Raw genomic sequence first — 26,610 nt, 5'->3', positions numbered from 1 at the left:
AAAAAAAGAAAAGAAAAACGAAACAGAAAAAGAAAGGAAAAGAAATGAAAATAAACAAAAGAAAAAGAAAAAGAAAATAAACAAAGGAGAACATTTTTTAAAAAGAAAAAGAAAAAGAAAAAGAACAATAAACAAAAAAAGAAAAGAAAAACGAAACAGAAAAAGAAAGGAAAAGAAATGAAAATAAAAAAAGGGTTGGGAACCCTCGTAGGTGCGTTCGCTCGACAGTTTGACGCAGACAGCGTCATATAGGAAATTCCAACGTATCCTAATCACTGTTTCGGCGTCGGCTACAACGGGCCGGTGCATTAGCAGCAGTACAGCCGCGGAGGCTGCAACTGCAGCCCGGCTAAGACCCAGGCTCGGCCATATCCAGCCCTGTGTGACGCTCTTTGCATCAAAAAGTCGACGCGTCTCACAGGACGTAGCTCACCTGGGCCGGCCCATTTTGGGTTCGCGACATGGCAAATTGGAATTTTCTCCCTCTCCGTGACGCCGTCGTCTGCCGCCCCGTCTCGCGCTCTACCGCGACACCCTCTCCCACCCCTTCCTCGCCCATCTCGTTCATATTGCCTGCACTATATATATGTCCTAACTATATTGTTGTGTCCGCTATTATACATGCAGAATGAAGATTAAGGAATGCAGAGTAAGGAACATCCATGATGTTGGGTTCATTGACCCACACATCGTTAATGGACATGTGTTGGAGAGTTACCCCGCCGACGTGGAGGCAGACCTGTGGCAGTTTCTTACAAAGCAGGAACTCAAAAGTGATATTCTATTTCCTTACCATTTTGAGTGAGTGTTTCTGTCTTGAGCACATTCTCTTTTGTTTACTCCATGCATGGTATGTGGCCGGCTAATCGATGAGTTATGCATGACGTACTGTGCATGTATCGTGTCCGCAGGTTCCACTGGATTCTGCTAGTAATTAAAGTTAACACCTCAGAATGTCTCGTCCACGACTCTGTGAATATGGATCCAAAGCTTTGGGGCGGCATGAGAAGAATGCTGCAGAAGTAATTATTTTCATTCATTTGCGCTCTATATCGATCGGCCTATTTCGTTCATTTCCTAATATCAAGTAACTAATTAATAACTCTCTTGTTCATTTAATTTTCTTTGCCTCGTAGGGTTTGGAGACGGTTCGTAGATACAAAGTTCGGTGAATTCAAAAAAGAGCTAGAATTCAAAATGTTAAAGGCTAAGAATGCTGGGGATATTCAGCCACCGGAGACCAATCTATGTGGATACTATGTCTGTGAGATGATCCGGAGATACACCTCTGAGCGGGTTCCGAGTGATACCAATGCTCAGAGGAATAACCTCCGGTGGATGCTTAGTCTAGAAGCTCGCTTCCGACCACTTCAAGAGGAACTAGCTGGATGGTTCAGCAGGGAAGTCCTCCATCCTAAAGGAGAACACTATTACGAGGACGTAGAACTTTATATGCATTAAATCATGTATGGAAACTTGTTCAAAATTGTATATGGTCATCCGATGATATTGAATATATATTGTATATTCCTCTTGAATTCTTTTTGGTTCTAATTTCAAATTTATTTGAAATTGTACATTCATATGCATGTATGTAGTACCGTAGAATATATGAAACTCCTTCAAAATTAAAATAAAGCACAAAAGAAATAAAACAATACAAATTAAACAGAAAACAGGTTTAGGGGGGGGGGGCTAAAACCCTAAACCTGCGGCGGCCTTTAGTCGCGGTTGGCCAGAAGAACCGCGACTAAAGGTCCTCCGCCCCGACGGCCACCTGGCGCCCACGTGGACGGGCCTTTAGTCGCGGTTCTTAAGCAACCGCGACTAAAGGGGGGGGGTCTTTAGTCGCGCCCGTTCGGTCGCGGTTGCGCAACCGCGACTAATGGCAGTTGCGAACCGCGACCAAAGACCCTTTTGCACCAGTGCTCCTTGGCAGTCTTCTGTCTGGCTTATCTCTGCATGTGGTGGTTTTCCTCCTTTGTTTGAATTTCTGTTTGCATGCGGTAGTCCTGTGCTTCACCCGTTGTCTTGTTTGCATTAGAAAATTGGTTTGCATATGTGTTTCCCAAAGATTGCTTGCGTCTCGGACGATGGATGGATTGATTTTTCTCACGTCCACCTTCCTCTTTTTTGATGGCCTATGCGAAGGTATGGAATAATCGGTTGTAACCAAGTAATACAATCTTATTTCATGATAATTTAATACTTAGTCAAAAAGATCATGTTTACACCAAATTAGGGATCAGATTTGGGAAAAATACCTGTGCTAAAAAACTACATTTTATACCCATTTCTTTAACAAACACCATATGTGTTGAAGATTGTCTATTCCTCAAGAAATTTCCTCTTTGTGTTATAGCTAAATCGAGTTCGTAGTCAAAAATTATGAAGTTAATCATCATCAATGGGGAACTACTTGTGAAATTACACAAGTCAGTGCAATATCATGGCATACTAACTCCAGATATTTGTACTTGTGCACTGCAGAACACAAAACCAACTCAATAGAACAACATAAGTATATTTGAATGAGCAGCTAGAAGTGAAAATCTATGTAAGCCTGAGAGAGAGGCCCTGCTAAAGACGCGGTGCTTATGTGTATTATCTATTCATGTTGTAGAACAAACAAAAGAAAAAAACATCATACTGCTTTTTTTAGGGGGGAAAACATCATACTCGTACGCGACTAAATCAAGAGAACTATATGGATAAGGTTGTATTCACATATAAGGGAAGTAATGCATAGAAGCAAACTGAAAAGGACGCATTTGTTTTCACCATGTGTGGTGCATCTTAGATGACAGAAAATACCCATCCACACTTTTCTAATAAGACTAAACACGATATAATTATTTATGGTCTACATCATTCTAGTTTTATTTCAGGCTTACATCATTTGGAAAGAAAAGTAAATAACTGGATATCAAATTTGATGGCCATGAACTGAATCAATATCTCTGAAAATTAGCACCATGTTTATCGAAAATGTGTACTCCATGACAACATCAAATATTAACCACCTGAAGAATATCATGGTTTTCAGAGCTTTTATTAAAAGGGACACAACACTCCTCCATTAGAAAGACCGAGGCATGAGATTAGACTTACAGAAGCGACAAAAGCAAGCGATTTGGATATATGCAAGCCACCAGACATCATCCTTTGTGGTGAAGAGGACTTGCCAAGGTACACTGCAGGGTGAATGTTTTCTTGATTAAAACAAATAAAAGAAGTTGGATGGATATGAATGCTTTACCTTACATAATGGGAGTACGCATCATCACAATGATGTACTACATCACAACATAGTCAAATCTAAGAATGGATGTCCTGCATTACAACTCATGTCAGCAACATGGCCGCTTCCTTCCTTGCTCAGAAGCATATTGCCTGGTAGCAAACAGTTCAGTGCAGCAGCAAGCAGGTTACTCGGCAATTGTGATGTAAACTGGTTAGGATTGCTTTCATATGCAACTCCAATGTTTCATTCATCTTTGTAACTGCTAGTCTAGCTAATTCTGGTTTGCATCAGACTGCACTAAACTCTCCTGACAGATACACCACCTACGGAAACCACCTACGGAAACCACCTACGGAATTCTTTCCGATTAGATCGTCAACAATAACTGCACGCCGTACGCCCTTTGCGTGGAAGAAAACTGCCTAACAAACCAACATGAAACTGAAAACCTACAATATTTTGCAGGTCTGCGGGTCGACGGCTTCTTCGTTAGCCGTTGTGTCTATCTTCCAGTAGGCATCGCATTCCTTCCAGTTACACACTTAAACATAGAAATAAATACCAAATGGATGGGCTCATGGAAAAATTTGATAAAAAATGATTACGTTGACACAATTCCTGTATTTACAGGCAGACCACCCATATGCTTTGCCCGCCTAGCAGGAAAGAAAGCTATTTTCCACCATTTGTTCAATATTTCTGTTTCCACCTGATTCTTATCCCAACAATTAGCTTCCCTACTATAGACTACACCTATACTCCTATACCATTTGTACAATCCCAACAAGAAAAAACACCAAACATCATATGCGACAATTTATTGCTCAAACGGTAGCAAGTAGCCAAGAACTAAAGTCTGAAATTTAGATAAACAGATCCTAGTCAATTTCATTCCCGGGACAACCAGAAGTAGTCAGAATCACACATATGCACGTATGTATGTACCAAGCATGACATAACCTTGCAACCTGTCCATTGGAAGCGGCGAAGACTACACACAGCACCAGCGTCCAGCGACGTTCGGGAGGAACGCGCCGGCGAGATGGTTGCTCGAGAGGTTGAGCGCTCTGAGACTGCGGCAGCCGGAGAGCGCCCTGGCGGTGACATCGCAGCCGATGAGGTTGCCGGACAGGTCAAGGTACTACAGCCCGGAGCAGTTGGTGAAGTCCGAGAGGCCGGCGGAGGATCTTATTTCAGGCGAGGCCCAGCCACCGGACAGACCCGAGGTCGGCACCCACCATCCAGCCGTCCAGGGCGGCAAACCCCTGCCCGCCACCGCCAGCGTCCTTGGCTGCACCAACCGCATCACTGAACAGATTCAACGAATTGAGGCCGCTGCAGGAGCCGGAGAGTGCGGCCACGTCGGCGACGGAACCGCGCAGCACGGGATTTCCGGAGAGGTCGAGCACCTCGAGCTTGCTGCCGCACCTGCCGCCGGCCGCCGCCGCGAGCGCATCGCTGACGTTGGCCCTGCGGAGGCTGAGCCTTTCGACGCCGCTGAGCTGCAGCAGGGTGGCCGCGACAGCGTGGATGTTGATATTGAGCAGGACGGCGGAGAGCGAGAGCGACGTGAGGCGCTCGCCCCTGCACACTGCGCCGGGGAACCTGCAGGCGCCATCGCGCGCGGTCCAGCCGTCGAGCGCCACCTGGTTGGGCAGCGCCGCCTTGAAGTCGTCTAGCAGGTGTGCGTCGTCGGCGGCCGTCACCACGAGCACCGCCAGAAAGAGTGCCGACGCTATGGCCAACCGCACGGAATCCATGTAGGTGAAGGAAATATGCCCTAGAGGCAATAATAAAGTTATTATTTATTTCCTTATTTCATGATAAATGTTTATTATTCATGCTAAAATTGTATTAACCGGAAACATAATATATGTGCGAATACATAGACAAATAGAGTGTCACTAGTATGCCTCTACTTGACTAGCTCGTTAATCAAAAATGGTTATGTTTCCTAACCATGAACAAAGAGTTGTTATTTGATTAACGGGATCACATCATTAGGTAAATGATCTGATTGACATGACCCATTCCATTAGCTTAGCACCCGATCGTTTAGTATGTTGCTATTGCTTTCTTCATGACTTATACATGTTCCTATGACTATGAGATTATGCAACTCCCGTTTGCCGGAGGAACACTTTGTGTGCTACCAAACGTCACAACGTAACTGGGTGATTATAAAGGAGCTCTACAGGTGTCTCCAAAGGTACATGTTGGGTTGGCGTATTTCGATATTAGGATTTGTCACTCCAATTGTCGGAGAAGTATCTCTGGGCCCTCTCGGTAATGCACATCACATAAGCCTTGCAAGCATTGCAACTAATGAGTTGGTTGCGAGATGATGTATTACGGAACGAGTAAAGAGACTTGCCGGTAACGAGATTGAACTAGGTATTGGATACCGACGATCGAATCTCGGACAAGTAACATACCGATGACAAAGGGAACAACGTATGTTGTTATGCGGTCTGACCGATAAAGATCTTCGTAGAATATGTAGGAGCCAATATGGGCATCCAGTTCCCGCTATTGGTTATTGACCGGAGACGTGTCTCGGTCATGTCTACATTGTTCTCGAACCGTAGGGTCCGCACGCTTAACGTTACGATGACAGTTATTATGAGTTTATGCATTTTGATGTACCGAAGTTAGTTCGGAGTCCCGGATGTGATCACGGACATGACAAAGAGTCTCGAAATGGTCGAGACATAAAGATTGATATATTGAACGGCTATATTCGGACAGCGAAAGTGTTCCGGGTGATTTCGAATAAAACCGAAGTGCCGGAGGGGTTACCGGAACCCCCCGGGAAAGTAATGGGCCTTATTGGGCCTGAGGGGAGAGAGAGGGCAGCAGCCCAAGAGGTGGCGCGCCCCCCCTCATGGGGAGTCCGAATTGGACTAGGAGGGGGGCGCGGCCCCCCTTTCCCTCTCCCTCTCCCTCTCTTTCCTTCCCCCTTAAGTTTCCTAATTGGACTAGGAAAGGGGAGTCCTACTCCCACTAGGAGGACTCCCCCTCCCCTTGGCGTGCCCCATAGGGTCGGCCGGCCTCCCCCTTGCTCCTTTATATACGGGGGCAGGGGGCACCCTAGAACACACAAGTTGATTCACGTGATCGTTCCTTAGCTGTGTGCGGTGCCCCCTGTCACCATATTCCACCTCGATCATATCGTTGTAGTGCTTAGGCGAAGCCCTGCGTCGGTAGAACATCATCATCGTCACCATGCCGTTGTGCTGACGGAACTCATCCTCGAAGCTTTGCTGGATCGGAGCCCGAGGATCGTCATCGAGTTGAACGTGTGCCAAGAACTCGGAGGTGCCGGAGTAACGGTGCTTGGATCGGTCGGATCGGGAAGACGTACGACTACTTCCTCTACGTTGCGTCAACGTTCCGCTTCGGTCTACGAGGGTACGTAGACAACACTCTTCCCTCTCATTGCTATGCATCATCATGATCTTGCGTGTGCGTAGGAAATTTTTTGAATTATTACGTTCCCCAACAGTAGGAGCACGCAACGGCAAAGCTAGAGGTAGGAGGGGAGGTGGGAGCGTGTTGAGTTGATTAGTATTTATACATCCATAAGCGGCGGCCGACCTATCATCGTCCAGAAACTGCTTAACCTATTATCGCTCCAGAAGCTGCCCGATAAGCGGCAACGGACTAACCTGAGAAATCCAGCAAGCCAAAAATCAACGATGTGGCCGCAGCAGAACAAAACAGAACGGCATGCATGCACACCCATCCGGAAATCGTCCACAAGGCCAACAAAAGCAGCGATAGCGACACCACGAATCGACCAACAGCGGCGAGACAGAAGAAAGCGACAGGACACATCCATCAACAGCGGCTCAGCAGAATCACCACAAACAGCGACATCAGAACTGACCCGGGATAGATACGAACAAAATCCTACGGCCAATAGAAAAGAAAAGAAAGCACACAAGAAGAACAACTACGACAGCCGACCCCATGTCCAATCAAAAATGCTAAAGCCACCAAACGGACCGTCATAGCAGTTCAAAAAATTTGAAACGAAAAACCAAATCCACAACACGTTTGTACACGGCCCTGTACCCAAAAAAAATGCACGTGTCCCATTCAAATTTACTCATACGTCTTTTTCATCCAAGTGGAACAATAATAGAGCGAAAACCCTCTCAGATATAGAGGCTTGGTTATGCATGTCTCTATATTGGTCTTCACACCGACCACCACTATATGTAATATGAATGATCTTACCAATCTATACCATAATACTAGTATTGATGTATACAATCTCTGAAAATCCTTTTTGGAGGCCGAGCTCCAATGAGGCCGGGTTTTGAAAAAATCAAATTTCATCAAAATTCGTATTTTTACATTTCAAAAAAAAATCCGAGAAAAAATATAGATATACATGGAGCCATAATGCACAAGTGTGTAAAATTTCAGAACAAAATACGTTGAAATGAGGGCTATGCAAAAAAGATAAATCTGAGGCTTTTTAACACATGATACTATTCATCCTCACAGGCCATTAATTTGTCTTTTTTGTACAGATCGCATTTCAAGGTATTTTCATCCTGAAATTTTACACATACGCATAACATCCTAATTTACTTGTACAAATGTTTTCAGATTTTTAAACTAAAAAGTTTGATTTTTGATATTTTTTTTCAAAAAATCGGCCTCCATGGAGGCCGAGAGCCAAAACGCCTCACTCATACAATCTCACACGTTAAACTCACAGCACCCTGGAGGGGGCATTTATATGGACCAAAAGATAAGAACATGCATGCACCTTACGGCCAGTGACAAGCCCCTTCAACTCCCACCACCCCCGAGCCACCTTTAAAATGTGTCTCAGACTCCCATCCCTCCCTCCTCAGGCATTCTCCACTCTTCACACGCCATACTCGTGCTTGAGGTTATTTTAATGTTGTGGATTGATCAAATATGTTTCGATCCCTCTCTAGTTTTGTCGACTCATTCTATTGTCTACCACAATTTGAAGTGATTTGGCTTGGTTTTCTCTTGTTGCTACCAAGGCTCTCATTGAGTATGCGAGAAATGTGTTGTGGCAGCTTAACCTTGTTGGATTAGCTAAAATTAGAGTTGAGATTAAACTCAGAACTGGAGGCATCTGAAAAGTTTTGTGAAGAGGGTTGAAGACATTTTAAAAAAACAAGAGCTTCACTTTACTGTTTTTATTAATTGAGGAACAATTATTACAATGTTGTGTCATCATGATATTCAATTAATTCGACCTGTTTATCATGTAAAATAATGATATAAAGCAAATCGGGCTTAAAAATAAGAAATATGAAGCATATAAAAATAAAAAATGAATTTCAATTAAAATAATTTTGTTTCTGACAAAATAGGAAAGGTGAACTACATAGATGTGCTGCAAGCATCCAGCACATATATTTGCAATACAAAATCTAATGCGAAAATAACTTATGACTAACATGCATGAATTGAGGGCGCTGGATGCGTATAGCAATGCAAAAAGATATGAATTGCATGCATGCCTTGGTTGCAGGCTATAGCTATTTATAGTAATAGAAGATATGAATAATCTTCCCGATCTACCATTTACAAATCCTTACAAACTCTTACAGACCTCCAGTGGCTCGTGGGCTTTGGGTCACGTGGGGAGCATGTAGACGCCTCGCACTGCACTAGTCAGTTCGCTTCGCGGTAATGTTTGGGGCGGCCGCCGCCCACCACTCCCCTCCAACACGATTCGTTTGTTCGTCGGCTCTTTTTTTAAGAGTGAATTCCACTTTTTATCCCATATTTATACATTTGTGACAGTAATTACCCCTTCGAGTGAAAATTCGTCTAGAATATCCCTTTTAAAATCTTTGGACCCTTGTTTTTTGATGCGTGTCCATCAGGTAAGGTGTGAGGTGACGCCCTGTATCCAAAAACATGTGGACGGCCACAAGGAGTGGAACAGATAGACAAGAGAAGCTTGGACAAGATCGCCAATGATGCCCTCCGATCCTTACAGTTTTTTTTACAAATCAATGACGCAACATGCCGATCATATCGACCATAAACAGACAAAATGTAAAACTGGGGTAAAACCGTGTTAAAAGTCTCCAAAATCTGACATTTCGATAAAAGTTCCGCTAAATAGGGTAATATGTGTCACAAATGTACAACTACAAGGTAAAAAATGGAATTCACTCTTTTTTTAACACGGTATAGACGTAAGTATGCATACACTAATCTCTATGAACGCACATACGCACATTTAATCCCTATGAACACATTCGAAAAACTGAGCCGGCATATCATCTTAAAATTTACGAAGTCACCGTAACCACCTTGTCGTTGACGGGAATGTCTCCTCCCACTAAATGCACATCGTCGGAAATTTTGAAATAAATCCGACTTGAACCCTGGTGGGCTGGAGATACCACAGTCCCTCTAACCATCCAACCACTGGTTGGTTCGCTGTTGACCGGCTCCTTGAACACGAAAGATCCAGCGACACCTCATTTGCTCCCCTCCCAACCGGCCGGCTCCAGTCGCTCCTCCTTCCCACCCCCGGAAGAGATCATGCCCCTACGCCGCCGCTGGTCGCCGCCGCTTATCCCGCCCTGCAACTTCCCATGGATCGGCGCCGCTGCCTCTTCCGCCCCAATCTGCTCAACCTCGACTACAACTCCCATCGACAGCGAGAAGCGAGAAGGTCATGCTCACCAGTCACCACTAACATCTCTCTCTCTCTCTCTCTCTCTCTCTCTCTCTCTCTCTCTCTCTCTCTCTCTCAATCCTTCTATACTGTGATTTCTTTCATAGATGGCTCTCCACCTGAAGCAATGTTTCGGCCCGTGCATAGGATTAGGGGGGATTAGGGGAGTCCTATTGAACTGATATAATACATGGGATAGAGGAGGATTAGGGGAGTCCTATAGAACTGGATCATGCCCCTACGCATGCTCATTTACGTTTTGACTCATATTGTGATTATAGCACTTATGGGTTCAGGTTGTATCAGTTATGAACAGTTCAATTTATTTTGGGAGTCTATTGGACTGCATCACACAAACGTAAGTACTGAGACTAATCTATGTTAACAACAATATAAGCATGCATTAGTGAGGTACAGAATTTTATCCAGTAATGAAATACATATCTTCTACTTATATACACCAAGATGTTTGTTGTCGCATTGAGATTTCTAGACAAGCAAATGCTGGGCTGGAACTTCATGTCATATATAGATGCAGATTTAATTTACATGTGTACTAGGAAACTTTAAACAAGTTTTCATATTTGTAGGGTTCACCCTTTTAGATTCCATCAATGGTATGGAAGTGTAACATTCTTTCATAAAGTACCAACTTATGACAATGACAAAAGGCATATTTAATCAAATATATAGTTCCTAAAGTTGTGTTTTAGAGACAAAAAGTTGAATTGGATTTTTAATAAAGAAAAGTGACTTATGCTACTTCTGTTAAAATTTGACAAGACCATTCTAAATTGCTCTTCTATGTACAAAAATGCATATGAAAGCCATGCTACATTTCCAAGAACTGTTGTCAATTTGTATAGAATATGAAAATGCAGAAATCAAAATTGATGGTTAGTTCATATGGTGTATGCTGGTATATTAAATAGATTTGTCATGATTTCTCTCTATTTTCTGTTCTTACTTTATCTACAAGGGTTGCTAAGAACATGAGGTGTGGATACATGAAAAGAAGGGACATAGAGCCTTATCTAATGTAACCAGTGCAAACCTATAACCTGTCGATGACCCGCCTCCTCAGGTCGTTTGATGTTTACTGGAAACAATCTAGACCGCGGAGCTTCAGCAAGCATGTGAACCTTTGGCCCATATCTCAGGGAGGCGGCCAATCCTAAGCCAATGGAGAACTCCTTCCTCCTCTCCCTTTGGTACTTCCCCTAGCCCTGGTATTCACTTCTCTTCGTCGTTTCACGCTGTCGCTGACGTTGTTCCACCGACGCAACATGGCAAGCTCATCGGTTTCATGTAGAGACATCTACCCATCACCTATTTACGAAAATGCCCCACCCTTTCTGCATCTTCGCGTCAAAAAAGGTCAAATTCTTCTCCTTTCATTTCCATTGGTTCCGTTGAAACATGCAAAAAAAACATAATTATCCCCTTTTTCCTTGTACAAAGGAATTTGTAATGTCGTTCTGTAGATTATAGCCGACAAAACAATTCTTGAGATTGCAAAGTGTTGCATTGCCATGAAACGAGGCCAGTTCTAGAATCAGACAGTATTTCCATGAAACGGTTTCTTGATAATGCAATGTGCTTTCTAGGAAGTAAAAACTGTGGTATAAGTTAACTTTGAACTTTATGGCAATGAGCTGTTTCTAGACAACTTTGAACATAATTTCATCGAGGAACAAGCATTGTATAAAACGACAAAACCTATAAATCACATGAATATGATGTATAATTTATTTTCAGCTTATGAAGTTGATATGAATTCTCCAAAAGAGTTTTACTTGGGTGGGATAGCGATGGAAATTCATTCTGCAATGTAGATGTTCCAATAGAGTGTTTATACTTGATATTATTTTGTTCCATCGAAAGCTCTAAATGACTATCAACCTCAAAAGTCAGGACAATTTCTCCGAGCCTTTGAACCAGTCGTTGAAAAGCAAATGGGGCTTGGCGATGATGTGGTTACCGAAAAAGGCTTTCGCCCCGCTTTATATATAAAGAAAACGATGAAGTGGTTAAAGTACTTGTGATCATCTATTTTTTCAAACAAGTGACCATAAGGTTTGCTTGAACTTTCTTGATATTCCCAATGGTGGCAAACTACTACATTGTCCAACGATCTGAACCTTGCCATTGCATCAGGGCATCCACCATCACATAGTGCTTGATGTGTTACAACAATTTATTAATTGTTATTACCATCCTCCTTACTTTAAGTGTGTTATTGCTTGGTGTGGGCTCCTATTCTATTTGCCCCTATAGTGCAGTTCTAGACTATGTTTCATTTTATTTATTGATTGACTCGAGTTTGTTTGTAACTCTTTGTCACCTATGTGTTTACATATGCCAATGCCTATTACATGCCCTTTGCCCTTCCCCATGGGAGGCAACGACGATCATGGCTTTGTGATCATGCTTAGCTCTGGATGATCGACTCGCAGCGTCCAAGACCATTTTAACCTCCCTGACCCCCCCTGCCCCTCAACATCACTGAATTGAGGCTAATATGCATGTGATTAATTGATTATTTGCTGCTAAATTGGTGTAACCTATGGAACTGGCCCTCCCCAACAAGGATTAGCAATGCTTTGCCCCCCTCATTTAATTTTCATGGCTCCACCACTGCTGATATGATTATCTTATATTGGTGGTGTATCTTCTATTTGCTTTCTTGAAGTTCTAAGGTTGCTTTCTTGTTTGCTTTAACTCGACATGGAACCAAAAGTTTTGAGGTATTGTGGTTTTATTAGATTGAATTTTGCTACATAGTGGTAGTTCCTCATCTGTTAAGGTGGGAACTCCCTAGGAATGTGGGTTCATGGTACTTCGGTGAATCACTGATCTCTGTGTGTGTTGTGTTTGGATCCACCACCAGGTCAACATAGCGCCGATACAATGATTTCTATGTTTTTTTTGCGGGTGACGATGATTTTTATGTTATGTGTAAGCACATCATAACCCCTTGCATCCCATATATCGCCTCCACTAAATGAGACCTGAAAAGAGATAGGGAGAGGCTTAACTCATGACCGAAGGACGGCGCGGCAAAGCGCGCGACATCCTCTAGTATGTATACAAACTCACTATTTGAACTCGCGGTACCTGGATTAGGACATTTATATCGACCAAAAAATAAGAGCATGCAATGCATGCACCTTACGCCAGTGGCATGCCGCTTCAATTCCCACAATCACCGACCCACCTTTAAAGTGAGTAACATCCTTCTCCACTCTTGATACACATACTCATGCTCGAGGCTATTTTAATTGTGTGTATTACTCAAAATTGTTTTGATCCATTGACATTCGCTCACAGGTTAAGATCGATTTATCCCTCTCGGGTATTGTTGAGTGCTTCAATTGTTTGCCACCATGATTTGTCTTGGTTTTCTCTTGTTCCTAAGAAGGCGCCCATTGAGCATGCAAGAAATGTGTTGTCGCAGCCTAAACTTGTTGGATTAGCTAAAATTAAAGTGGAGACCAAATTGGGAATTGGAGGCATCCGTAAAGTTTTGTGAAGATAGCTTAAAGAAGTTCGTAACAAATGAAATAAAAGAGCTACACTTTTCGGTTTTATTTGTTTAGAAATAGTGATTACAATGTTGTGTGAAATTTGTGACTTGATCATGATATTCAATTAATTCAAGCTGATTTTCATGTAAAATAATGGTCTTTTGTCCAAAGTTTGCAAGTGCACAACGTCTGTTTTGAAATAATAACCAGAACAAAAGTCTTTGCATATTTATTGCAAGTTAATTTATTACTAGTTGGTTGAAGACAAATGGACGAAGATATTAATTTAAAGACTAAGATGCATTTACTAAAGCAACTTCCTTTTGACAAACTTTTTTTTGGAAATGGAGGAGGAACCCCGGCCTCTGCATATGGATGGTGCATGCATCCACTTTATTAATTATTCACACAAGACCTTACAAAGTCATATAATAGTAAGACTAAAGCCACCGTCTAGGCAACACCTGTCGCTACTCCTATCCAGTTGATGAAGGGATGCTGATAGTCTGGGCCTAATACCAAACAGATCTCGCAGCCAAACCTAAACATCTAAGACCTGAGGTCCCAACTAGGACGCTTGTCGGGTATGGGGCACCTACCAGTCCGCACTAGTAGAAAAACGACCTTATGTGAGACACATTAGTCCCGGTTCGATTTTGGCCCGGTAATAATGGTACCATTAGTCCCGTTTCGAACGGCTATGCATTAGTCCCGGTTCGTGTTGAACCTTTAGTACCGGTTCTTGCCACGAACGGGTACTAAAGGGGTGGTGGCAGGCTGGCGTCAGGCCGGGGTCCCACGAGCCCCTTTAGTCCCAGTTTGTGACATAAACCGGGACTAAATGTCTAACCTATAGTCTCGGTTTGTGTCCCAAACCGGGACTAAAGGGGTCTAACCTATAGTCCCGGTTGGAGACACAAACCGGGACTATAGGGCAATTTTCAAACTCTACCCCCCGTAACGCCTTTTCAGTTTTGAAAAAAAATGATAAAAACTTCAAAAATTAAAATTCTTTGAGATGTAGTTATGTTACTACATCTACTAGTTAGGTAAATTTAAAAACATAAGTTTCGACATGTTTTACAAAAAAGTGTGATGAAAAAGTAAAACGACTATATCTTTTGCATACGATGTCGAAAAAAACGTATAATATATCAAAATGTTCAGCATGAAAATCCACATCCGATTTTGATTGCCGTAGGACGTATTGCAAATTTTTTGAATCCTCAAATTCTAAAAGGAAAAAAGTTATGCTCAAATTTCAGTTTTTCTGAATTTTGGATAACTGGTCAAACTGTGGTCAAACTACTTATTTAAGAGATATTAGTGTTACTAAATAATTATCCAAGAATATTAGTGTTACTAAATAATTATTCAAGAATATTAGTGTTACTAAATAATTGTTTCAATTTTTTAGAATTTTGGTCAAATCTGGTCAAACTATTTATTTAAGAAATATTAGTGTCACTAAATAATTATTGTTTTTTAGAATAATAGTTTCAAACTCCAACAGTGAAACGTGTGACTTCATGCTCAAGCTAAACTCCTGAGGGTTAATAGGATTGTCAGTTTACTGTTGTCAGGAAAACAACAGGTGCAGACTTGGAAACTAGGGGGAATAGAACATGGAAGTTAAGCATGCTCAGGCTGGAGTAGTGAGAGGATGGGTGACCGGCTGGGAAGTTAGACGATTTGGAATGAGTGATGTAGACTAAATCATGAAATAATTCAGAAAAATGAAAATCCAAAAAAAAACAATCGGGAGTAAAGGTCCCCCAGACCACGGCGCGGGCTCGTGCCACGTGGTGGGCATTTGGCCCCGGTTCATGTTGAACCGGGACTAAAGAGTGGGTACCTTTAGTCCCCACCCTTTAGTGTCGGTTCCAGAACCGAGACTAAAGGTCCTTACGAACCGGGACTAAAAGTCGTTTTTCTACTAGTGCCGGCGCACTCCTCAACCAGGACGTCTGCCGGGTATGAGGCCGCCGCAGCCACTTGCCACCAAACCGTCTTCAGAGTTGTATTGTTGCATCTACCGTGCCAGGTCTCTCTGCCATCGACGCCACCACGACGCCAGACAATGTCGTCCTCCTGCGCGAGTCCATCCTCGCACATCGGACGCCGAATCTGCATTGTGCCACGCCGTCGAGATCCGTCGCCATCAATGTGTAAGAGGAAGCACCGCTCCACCAAAGATGCGGTCCACTGGTCCCTCGAGTCTGTGCACACCTCCAAGAACGATGCCCCCAAGAGGGAAACGACACAAGAGCGTCGCTGTCATCCGATCTACTGATCTAGGGTTTCACCCGGAGGTAGCAGATAGTTGTCTTGAACTTCTCCTTGACGATGCCTTCAAGAAGGAAATGTCGCCTCACAGCGCCGTCACCGCCGGCCTTGGCCAGGTTTTCACCCGGATCTGAACAGAGGACCTCCATCAAGCAACTTGTACACGAACCGCTGCCATCGCTGCCTGGGACTGGACGGAGAATCCAGGCCGCCGCCGCCTGACCGGCCATGGCACCACCATGGTGCCTAGGCCGACGTCGCCAGGCCCACCATGCCCGCATGTAGATGCTCACCAGATCCGCCAGCCCACCGAAACCCATCTGGGTACGGCGAGATCCGCGATCTGGACTGCCGCCACAGGGGCTCCTCTGTCGCGGTATCGCACTGCGCTGACGCCGCTGTCACACTCGCCACCGGGAACCCGCCGCTCCACGCCGCCGGTACCCCGTAGTTTCGTGTGCCGCCGCCGCCAGGGGAAGGCGCGGCCACCATGCGAGGGGGAGAGCCCCACCGCCGTCATCACCGGAACGCTACGGGCGTGGCCTCCGACGGCGACAGGGGAGAGAGGACAAGGGAGGAGGCCTTTGGGCCGGCGGCTGCAGATCGCCCCCCGTGTCACCTAGGTTAGGCGACGCGGGGGCAGGGACGAGACGCGGGGGCAGGGAGGAGGCCTTTTGACATACTAGCACAAGGACAAATGTGAGGAATAAATATTGTGTATATTTGAGCAACTTATTTTCGGCGCATAGAAATGCAGTATTCTGCATGCATCTATAGTTAAATTCATAATAAGTTATGTTGGGAAATATTCTTATATGGACAAAGAATACAACTCTAATAAAGATATGAAATACAAATAAAAACACATAATAAATCTAGTCTCCCAAAAGCGCAGTCATCCTACTAGTTTCAACTAGTTGAGTGCCCGTGCGTTGCTACGGAACAATAAATTTATGTTGCTCACCATTATTGCTAGCCACTGACTCTGATTCAACCTTGTCAGTTGTCTCGCCATCATCGTTATAAATCCCTTGTCCCTCATCGTCGTCAACCAACGGAGGTGCGGTTTTCTGTCTCCCTAGCAACCCCCTCCACTAAAAGCGTTCATTGCATAAAATGTCGCCTTATACTTTCTTGTCCTACACAATGTACCACTAAAACAAAATACATGTGCCCCATACTTGAATTTCAGCTGAACATGAACGAGTCAATATAAATATATATCCTCATGCTCTTGATCAAAACTCATACAAGTTGAAGGATATTGGACCCCAAATAAATGCTCGAAGTTATCGAGGAACTATAAATTTAGGCAGAGATAATTATATACACGTGTGACGCTATGAAACATCACAAAAATATAATAAAAAAATCTAATAGAGCATCTTACCTACATTCTCCCTCTTCAATCATGCATCATATTTCCTTCTTTCTTTCTCTATGTTTGCTCGGGTTTTTTATTTGAGGGTTCCTCTATGTTTTCTCATGGTCAGCTCCGCAATATCTTCTCTGGTGGATTTCAGGCTAATCTATATAAGCGGCATTTTCTCAGTCGTTGTTTATGGCCTTTCCCATTAGTTGTGATATGGATGTACAAGGTAACAACTTTTCATGTGTACTAATGATTATTAAACAAAAAATGGGGAATCCATCCTTGTTTTGAAGTTATAACAATGTTTTCGATGCCTAAACTTGAGCTTGGCTACCCAAATGATGGTCGCTCGTTAGATGGGCAAATAGAATTACAGTGATTCAGTTGGCTATTTTTATTAATGCTTGGATCTGATTTCATCAATTTGTCACGTGTACTAAATGCTATGTGCACTAATAACAATTATTATGAATGACTCCCTAAAACAATTTTAAATGAGCACATCAATGTTATACCTAATAAAATAGACTTCATATACATATTCAGTCTCCTACATAACAAGTTGCAACTGATCGGTGTTCAACCTCCATTACCATGTCCAAGGCATCCGATCCAGACCAAGCTGAGCTTTGCCTTCACCTGCTTTGCATGCTCATCTTCATGCTTAGGATGTGCTGCCCCTTTTCTTACATGCCACAAGAATTGAAAAGGATTAAACAACATGAATTGTTTGGTACAACACCAATTAGATCAAACCTAATGACAACTTCCGAATCTCACAAGTTGTTTGCTATGGTATCCACAATGCAGTCATGATCACAATAGATCCCTACAAATCTTTATTAAATTAATCCCTCAAACCCACATGGAAATTTATCCTCAAAAAGCAGATCAGCTAAGCTAGCAATACACTGCAATGCGTGCCTTAGCTGGGTCACAAACTATCTGGCCAGGCTCCTGATCCATCTTTGCCCTTATACTCTCCTCTCACTCCAATGTTTAACACTAAACTCCAGCCTGCATAGTCAAAATAGATGTGTTCCCTTGAATAAAGAATGTTAACGGTACCGGCCATGTACACAGTATGTAAGCGCACAATAAAGATGGTAGCATGTTCTATCAGACATGTGTATGTAACACGACAATGATCTACAAAGTTGGCGTCAAAGCCCTAAAATTTGTTGGCGTGTTTGAATATATGGCGACAAAGCCCTAAAATTTCTCAATTTCTGTAGATCCCAAAGCTTGACACCATCAACAGCGGCATTTCATGGGCAAACTGATTTAGGCATGATGTTGTTTTAAACTACATCATTTAATAAGAAAAAGAAGCACAATCCATGACAGCACAAATCTGCAAAATAGCACAAATATTCCTGCAGAATCGACAATAGCACATTCTGTAAAAACTATTGTACACAGTAGCAAAAAAATTGTGCACAATAACTCAACATTACGGCATACTCTCCACAAATAGCATTAAATATCTCACATTCTCTTGAAAGATAAAGAACACAAAGGAGTTGGGAGGGAGATAGATGCCACACTCGATACCTTTTATAGCTGCCAATGCATGGAGCAGCACGTTGCGGAGGAGATCAGGGGGGAGCTGGCTGTAGGAAGGAGAAAATGATATCCAGGCGGTGCTTGAACATAAAACGAGATGGCTGCGGAGGGTCGAGCTCGGGGTGGGGCCTGAAGATGAGGAGGTCGACAGCAGAGTCCGGCGCTTGAACAGTGTGGCCGTTCTCCATGGCCACCCGCCTCCCGTGCTTCCTGCCGGCAAACACAGCACTGCAGCCTCCAGCTCCAGCCTGCACGCCCGCTTCCTCCACTGCTGTACAGGGGCGGGGCCGCCCGCAATAGAGACAAGGGTGGAGGTGAGACGACGGCTTGCCTGTTTGGCGACGACGGCGCGAAGTGAGATGGGCCGATTGCGGCGGCAGCGCGTCCGGGATGGAGGAGGTGAGACGGCGGCTTGCCTGCTTGGGGACGGCAGCGCCAGGTGAGACGGCTCAGCAGCGCCGGCAGCGTGTCCTGGATGGCCGCAGCAAGGCGAGGAGGTGAGACGGCGTCTTGCCTCCTTGTGAGATGGCTCGGCCGTGGCACTGCAGTTTGAGGGACGGCTCCTCGCGACGGATCAGGATCTAGACCGGCAAAATGGCATGCACAGGATGGTGGGTGCGCGGCGGCAATTTTTCCAAGGAGAAAGATGCGATCGGGATGGAGGGGTTCCGAGAGACGGGGGCATGGGTGAGTTCGTGGGTCGCGGTTGTTTTCTCTTTCGGTTTCTGTTTCTTAGCTTTGGTGGGTCGTGCTCGTGCGGGACGCCTCGAAGAAAAAAAAAGAAAAACGAAAATCGTGCGGGATGTGCGAGGTAGCTATCGATAGGAGGGGGAGTTGAAGCGAGGTCGAACCATCACGACGTTCGATTCTCCTTTAATAGTAGAGATTATACCAGGACCCGCCTCAGATTTGTCTGTAACTTGCTCAAGGAACAGAGTGAAAATGTTGTAACTGTCAAACCAAGGAGTGGCGATCAGATCAATACTACCAAATCAAACAGCTGGTAAATTTACAAAAAGCACCATATGATATGCATATAAATACATAGAAGATGCATCGATTGAATTGGGGCTTCTACCACTAATCTGGGAGCCAAACACACATATGTATATATAGAAAATACATCAATACATCCATTGCTTTCTTTCTCCTTTTCGACCTCGAGATTCTCAGAGTTCACACTAGACAAGAAAGAAGCCCACTAGGCAGCAACGCGTGGGTGCAATTGCAACGGTCCATTCAGTCAACATCACCTTTGGTGACTGGGTCATCATGGTCTCTTCGCCCCACTCTGCTTGCCTTTGGTAACTGGGTCATATGGTCTCTTCGTCAACTAGCACCAACCAGACCCGAATATCTCCAGTTCTCCACTAGCATCCTCTTCAAGGTACTGTTCTTCTTCCAGCATGCATCGCACAGCCAGCCTCCTCCCCCTGATCATCATAAGCGCCAGTTCATTCTTCACGGGTGGTGCGCCGCAACCCCCGAGTTCCCATGGTGGTGGTTGCATCGCCGCCGAGAGGACTGCCTTGCTCTCCTTCAAAGAGGGCATCACAAGTGACCCCGCCGGCCTCCTTGCCTCGTGGCGTGGCCAGGACTGCAGCCGGTGGAGAGGCGTCAACTGCAGCAACCAGACCGGCCATGTCATCAGGCTTCGCCTCCGCTCTCCAAACCCGGACTTGTACGGGGATCCATGTGAAGGTAACAGTCTGTTTGCTTTCCTTGGAGCATCTAGAGCACCTGGACCTCAGTATGAACTGCTTGTCAGGGCCAAATGACAGTTTTCCTGTGTTCCTGGGCCAGATGAGGAACCTGAGATACCTCAACCTCACCGGCTTAACGATGTTTACCGGTAGGGTGCCTCCACAGCTCGGTAACCTGTCCAAGATGCAGTATCTGTCCATCGGCCAGGCTGGTAGTCGCTCTCAGATGTACTCTGATGACATCACCTGGTTAACAAACCTTCGTTTGCTACAGCACGTTAGCATCGGAGGGATAAATCTCTCTGGGATACATGACTGGCCTCATACGCTGAACATGATCCCGTCTCTAAGGGTTATCAGTCTCAGTGATTGTTCGCTTCAGAGCGCAAACCAATCGCTTCCATACCTCAATCTCACAAGACTTGAGAAGCTTGATCTTTCCTGGAACAGTTTTGACCACTCAATAGCAACTAGTTGGTTTTGGAAAGCCACAAGCCTCAAGTACCTCAATCTTCAGGCCAACAGATTATCCGGCCAATTTCCCGACGCGCTAGGAAACATGACATCCCTTCAAGTCCTTGACGTGTCAGAAAATTGGAACAAGTATTTGATGGTGACAGGAAACCTGAAGAATCTTTGCAGTCTGAATATTCTAGACTTCAGCAATAATGAAATAAATGGAGATATAGCAGTCATGATGGGGGGTTTGCCAGAATGCGCATGGGAATCTTTGCAAGAGCTAGATTTCATCTACAACAGTTTAACTGGAACATTGCCAAATTTGATAGGTACATTCAGCAGCTTGAGGAGACTTAAACTCAACAAGAACAACCTCACCGGAAGTATCCCACCGGGCATTGGGTATTTAACATGCTTAGCTGCCCTTGACCTTTCGAACAACTGCTTCAGTGGAAGCGTACCCTTTGAAATTGGTTCCCTAACTAATCTATCTTCTTTGGATCTAAGCAACAACAACTTCAGTGGTATTGTGCCATCTGAAATTGGTGCCCTTAGTGATCTGACTTCTTTGGTCCTAAGCAAGAACAACTTTAGTGGTGTGATCAAGGAAACACATTTTGCAGGTCTAAAAGGTTTAAAGAACATAGACCTGTCTTCCAATAGTTTGAAGATTGAAGTAGATTCCGATTGGCTTCCTCCCTTCAGGCTGGAGTCTGCGCTGTTTTCATCTTGCCGAATGGGTCCTCTGTTTCCTGCCTGGCTTCAGTGGCAACAAGAAATCACTAAACTTGACATTTCCAGCACAGCTCTAGTGGACAAGATTCCTGATTGGTTTTGGTCTACATTTTCACGAGTCACATACCTCGACATGTCTGACAATCAAATTAGTGGCAACTTGCCAGCACATCTAGATGACATGGCGTTTGAAGAACTCTACCTCAGTTCAAACCGGCTTACAGGGCCAATACCACCGTTCCCAGGAAATATCACCGTGTTCGACATCTCCAACAATTCCTTTTCAGGAACACTGCCATCAAATCTTGAAGCTGTGGAACTGCAAACATTGCTCATGTATTCAAATCAAATTGGTGGTAGCATTCCAGAATCTATGTGTAAACTACAAATGCTGGGAGATCTAGATTTATCAAGCAATCTTTTGGAGGGTGGAATTCCTCAGTGCTTTGAGAACATATCCATATCATACCTACTATTAAGCAACAATAGTTTATCAGATACATTCCCAACATTTCTGCACAATGGAAAGAGTCTCGAGTTTCTTGATCTTGCATGGAATAAGTTCTATGGAAGGATACCAACATGGATAGGAGAGCTCAGAAGATTACGGTTTGTGCGACTAAGTCACAACACGTTTTCTGGGACTATTCCAGTTGAAATAACGGCTCTCAGTTATCTTCAATACTTGGATCTATCAGGAAATAACATATCTGGTGCTATACCTGTGCATTTGTCAAACCTAACAGGTATGACCCGGAAGGGCTTCATGCCTATATCCAGCGAAAGTATTGGTCCAGCCGGCTTGGGTTCAGTAACTGTAGCAGGTCAATTTGGAGCGATCTTGTCAATAATCACAAAAGGGCAAGAGCTTAAATATGGTGGCACCCTTGCATATTTTGTGAGCATTGATTTATCCGGCAACTCCTTAACTGGTGAAATTCCCACGATATCTCTTTCCTTGATGCACTGATAAATCTGAATTTGTCATCAAACCACCTGAGCGGAAACATTCCTACCAAGATTGGCGGCCTACGGTCATTAGAGTCTCTTGACCTCTCTCAGAACAAGCTTTCCGGTGAAATCCCATCAAGCTTGTCAAGTTTGACATCTCTGAGCTATTTGAACATGTCTTATAATAGTTTGTCTGGAAGGATACCATCAGGCCACCAACTTGACACCCTTAGTGCCGACAACCCAGCACTTATGTACATTGGCAACAACGGACTTTGCGGGCCTCCTCTTCAGAAGAATTGTTCAGGAAATGGTACGGTTGTCCATGGTCATCCTGGAAGCAGCAATCGGGAATTTGAGCCACTGACCTTCTATTTTGGTCTTGTGCTGGGACTTGTAGCGGGGCTCTGGAGTGTGTTTTGCACGTTCCTGTTCAAGAAGACATGGAGGATTGCTTATTTTCAACTCTTTGATGAGCTGTGTGACAGAATCTATGTATATGTGGTTGTGAAGTGGGCAAGCTTCACAAGGAAGACAGATGAAGAATAAGCCGATTTCTTGAAGGAGACAATGTCCGTGCCACAAGCAATAGAATGGGAGCTCCATGTTGATCTGGCTGGGTGAGGAGGACACAGAATATGTGTTAAGTCGTGTGTCTTGTTTAGCTTTTTGTCTAAATAAAGATGTCAATGTTGGATAATTCTTCTTATATATACATGTAAGACTTTTGCTATGCAGGACTCCAATTGCACAAGGACCTTTTGCTGAATAGTTTCCACAAGTTTTCTTCTGTAATCAGTGAACTAGTACAAAATCCTGCAAAACTGCAGTTCTGCAGCATATATATAGTCTTGTAAAAGTTAAGACATTTAAAAACTGCAGCCCTGTATATGCCATATCGAACCAATCCCAGGCATATGGATATGCACTCTAAACTACAGCAACAACTTATGAATCGATGCTACGCCTTCTATGCACGGGTGCCAATTATGCAGGTGAGAGATTATTGCATGAACCCTTCCAGTTTCAAGACTTCTGATCGAGACATTACCTGGTTATAGGAATGAATGCCCACCGTCCGGACAGGACTTGCCCTGCATCGGGTGCCCACCATCTCTGATCGCAGGGTTACAGTGAGCGGGCGTCGTCCTCAGCTGCTCCTCCCGTTCGTATATTGGTGTGGCAGCCGAACGTCACCACGCCGGTGAACAGCGGGCCGAGCATTCCGTCGAACAGTTGGCGGACGCGGGCACGCCGTTCCCCGCTCTGGTGACCAGTGCATCCTAAGTGACCAGCAAGGAAAAAGGGTGGTCCGCTGGTGGCGGTGCGGCACTAGTGGCGGCCGCAGGTAGTGGTCGGCGGTGAGGAAGCGACAGCGGTCGCCCGTCCGACGAGCGGGGAGCCATAGACGAGAACACGGAGGTGGCGTGACGATGGGCAAAGTAACATTGCTCTGGTTTTTTTTTAAGGATCTGCTCTGTTTTTGTCTCTTTCCCGTCTTTCTGTTTCGCATAATTTCAATTGGAAATTGGGCGCATAGCTTCAGGGGAAAATACCTTATATACTGATCTCCACTACTGTTTTTATTTCTGCGGACATGCATGAAAAGTAATATATATTCTATAAATATTTACAACTATACTATAATCAAATTAAATAAATCGTATGTATTTTTTCCACAACAAAAAATGGAAATGTTATCTTTGACGTTCCCTAGATACCCAGTACGAATCTTGATGCACACTAAGGTGCCACGCATTTTTCTAGAGGTGTTCGTTGTACTATCGAACCCAGCGAACGAAGAGCACGGTCTCTTTTCACCCCACTCCTCTCTCTCGCCCTCACTCGTCTCACATTCCCCACAAAATCCACTCGTCGCGGCCCGAGCTAGCGATCCCGGCGGTGTGGCGGTCGCCGAGGAATTCGCCCCTGCCCCCTCCTTCCCCGGAGAGGCAGAGCTGCAGCTGCCCGGGAGGAGGTGTTGCCACAGCGGTGCCTCCCATGTGCGGTAGCCATTGGGCCAGTCCGGCGCAGTTGGCGCGAGGCGGTGGCGCCGCACGTCGAGCCCTTTTAGGCACGCTCATCAAAACCAGTTGTTGGACCATTATAGGCATGAACCGGAAGATCTGAACATGACACTCCGATAGCTACATCAAAGTCCAGGAGACCACCCGATTGAGTGGACACTCGACTCGGGAGTCCGGCCACGACATCAATTGGATACGTGGGGTTCCAAGGTGGTTGGCACTCGAAAATGAGGCAACCCCTTGTATCAGCTCCATGGTAAGGGTGAACCACCAGGGTTGCAACCCCTAATCGAGCCCAACCTCCTAGTAGCTCTAGCGTAAGAAACATACTATAGTACCAATGTTGTGGCTCCTGGAAAAGTCTCTAGTTTCCAGTACCGGTCGAGGGGATTCTCAGGGCCCTCGTGCGGTTAGTGCGCTCATTCTTGGACCAAGATCACAAGAACTCGGGTCCTAGTCGGCTCAAGTGGAACGAAACACCATACGCTCAAACATGGCCTTCCACTGTTTCCTTCCTAACTTACTATCTCATATCACACATAGCATAATTAATAACATAGTGTACCCGAACCAAATTAACAATGTAATGACCAAAGGTAACAACTAGGGGGTAACATGGTAAAGCATAAATCATAAACATGCATACTACTGCAAGGTATGTTGAACAAAAGCTTCTACTCAAACAAGCAGGTCATGCTCAGATCAGGTAAGACCAAGGCTATATAGTGGAGTGAAAAAAATAGGCCATGCATCAGATAAGTATCAAGGACACACTACAACATCGTAAAGCCTTGCCTAGTGCCCACGCTTGGTTCAAGATCAGTTCTTGCTCACATCTCACCTCATCTCCTAGTCCTATCCGCGAACAAGCAAAGCAACACTGGAAAGAAAAATAGATGCAATCTTACTACACAGCAGAAGATCCAACATGATCATGATATGCAATGACTTGACATGGAAAGGGTGATATGCATGATCCAATGCAATTACTAAACTTCACATTTAGGAAGGGTTCCATCTTATGTACGTACACATCAAGTTTAAATGTTGTTTAACATGGCATAACGCACGAAATAGCATGGTGATGAAATAAACTATCATATCCAGACAAGTTAACTGGGATGGGGGAACATAAACATAATGCATTCCCAAGTTATCCCAAACAAATGTGTTAATTAAGGTCGCAACATAAACAACAATTTAGCATTGGGAAGAGGGCATCAAACAATGGCGCTCTAGGAGGCGGACGACGGCGAGGTCCTCGCCGCTGCCGTCGACGATGGGCACCATGGTGGCAAAGGCCGAGCATGGGCGGTGGTCGTTGTGGAGCCGAAGGTTGCTAGCGGGAGCTTTCCACAGGGAAGGACTGGGGCAGCGTTGCTCGCGAAGGAGCCGTGAGGCACTTGGGTGCATCTCCTCGGCAGCTTCGGGTGCAGGGGCACGAGCGTGGCTCGGGGAGGGCCGCATATGGGCCTGAGCGGGCCACAGAGGTCCCTGTGTGATGGTTCTTGACTGGCTGCATGCATCTGGCCGTCGGATCTGAGATCCAGCAGCTCAGATCGAGGAAGGAGGCTTGGGATTGAGTGGACACTGAATCTGGAGGTGGGAGGAGACTGTGCGGCGGCTAGGGTTAGGTTTGGGAGTGTGTGCTAGGATGTTGTCCCAAATATGGAAGGGATGACCTACCTTTGTAGGTAAGGGGTGTTGTCGGGCTTTATGGGAAAGGTTCTAGGGGTTTTAGGTGGGCTAGCTGGAGGAGAGAAAGAAGAGTCCCAAAAGACAATTTTATTTTTGAAATTGTTATATTTATTTAGCTGGCCATAGCGCCTCATATTCAACCATTGGGGATCAAACGAACTCAAAAAGACTTGGAATTTTAAACATAGCCTCTATAACAAGGCCACACAAAACATTTCATGCGATTCAGAGTTCGTTGGATTGGCATTTTGAAAATATATCCATTTATTTGCATTAAATGGGGGCATGAACTAAGAGTTGGTAGCAAGGTCGTGGTAAAATCTGAATAAGCGGGTGACTCCCTAATGTCAC

General features: G+C 44.7%; 1 protein-coding gene and 3 pseudogenes across 1 annotated transcript; 3 read left to right on the top strand and 1 right to left on the bottom strand.

The window, feature by feature from the left end:
• The window catches only part of LOC119332972, a 27,842-nt pseudogene extending 23,938 nt beyond the window's left edge, over positions 1-3,904 (top strand).
• A 455-nt stretch (positions 3,905-4,359) lies between these two features.
• LOC119332971 lies at positions 4,360-5,008 on the top strand (annotated as a pseudogene).
• Positions 5,009-17,634: 12,626 nt separating this feature from the next.
• On the bottom strand, positions 17,635-20,094 carry LOC119332970. The gene is made up of 3 exons (XM_037606037.1): positions 20,031-20,094; positions 18,675-19,157; positions 17,635-17,805 (listed from the first exon to the last, which is right to left on the bottom strand). The coding sequence occupies exons 1-3, from the start codon at positions 20,092-20,094 to the stop codon at positions 17,756-17,758; spliced, it is 597 nt and encodes a 198-aa protein (XP_037461934.1). The 3' UTR covers positions 17,635-17,755.
• Positions 19,752-23,287, top strand: LOC119334440 (annotated as a pseudogene).
• The last annotated feature ends 3,323 nt before the right edge of the window (positions 23,288-26,610 follow it).

The sequence above is a fragment of the Triticum dicoccoides genome, chromosome 7A (genome assembly GCF_002162155.2).
Source record: "Triticum dicoccoides isolate Atlit2015 ecotype Zavitan chromosome 7A, WEW_v2.0, whole genome shotgun sequence".
Lineage (NCBI taxonomy): Eukaryota > Viridiplantae > Streptophyta > Magnoliopsida > Poales > Poaceae > Triticum > Triticum dicoccoides.
This window is presented reverse-complemented; position numbering and strand designations above follow the sequence as displayed.

What these genes read in the sequence shown, in the direction of transcription:
- LOC119332970 (XM_037606037.1), bottom strand. Translation starts at nt 20,094, where the DNA reads ATGCTGGAAGAAGAACAGTACCTTGAAGAGGATGCTAGTGGAGAACTG. An exon ending in ACTGGAGATATTCGGGTCTG is followed by an intron (nt 19,158 to 20,030) that starts GTTGGTGCTAGT and finishes GCGGCCATCCAG; the next exon opens with GACACGCTGCCGGCGCTGCT. An exon ending in TGCATTGGCAGCTATAAAAG is followed by an intron (nt 17,806 to 18,674) that starts GTATCGAGTGTG and finishes GTGGCATGTAAG; the next exon opens with AAAAGGGGCAGCACATCCTA.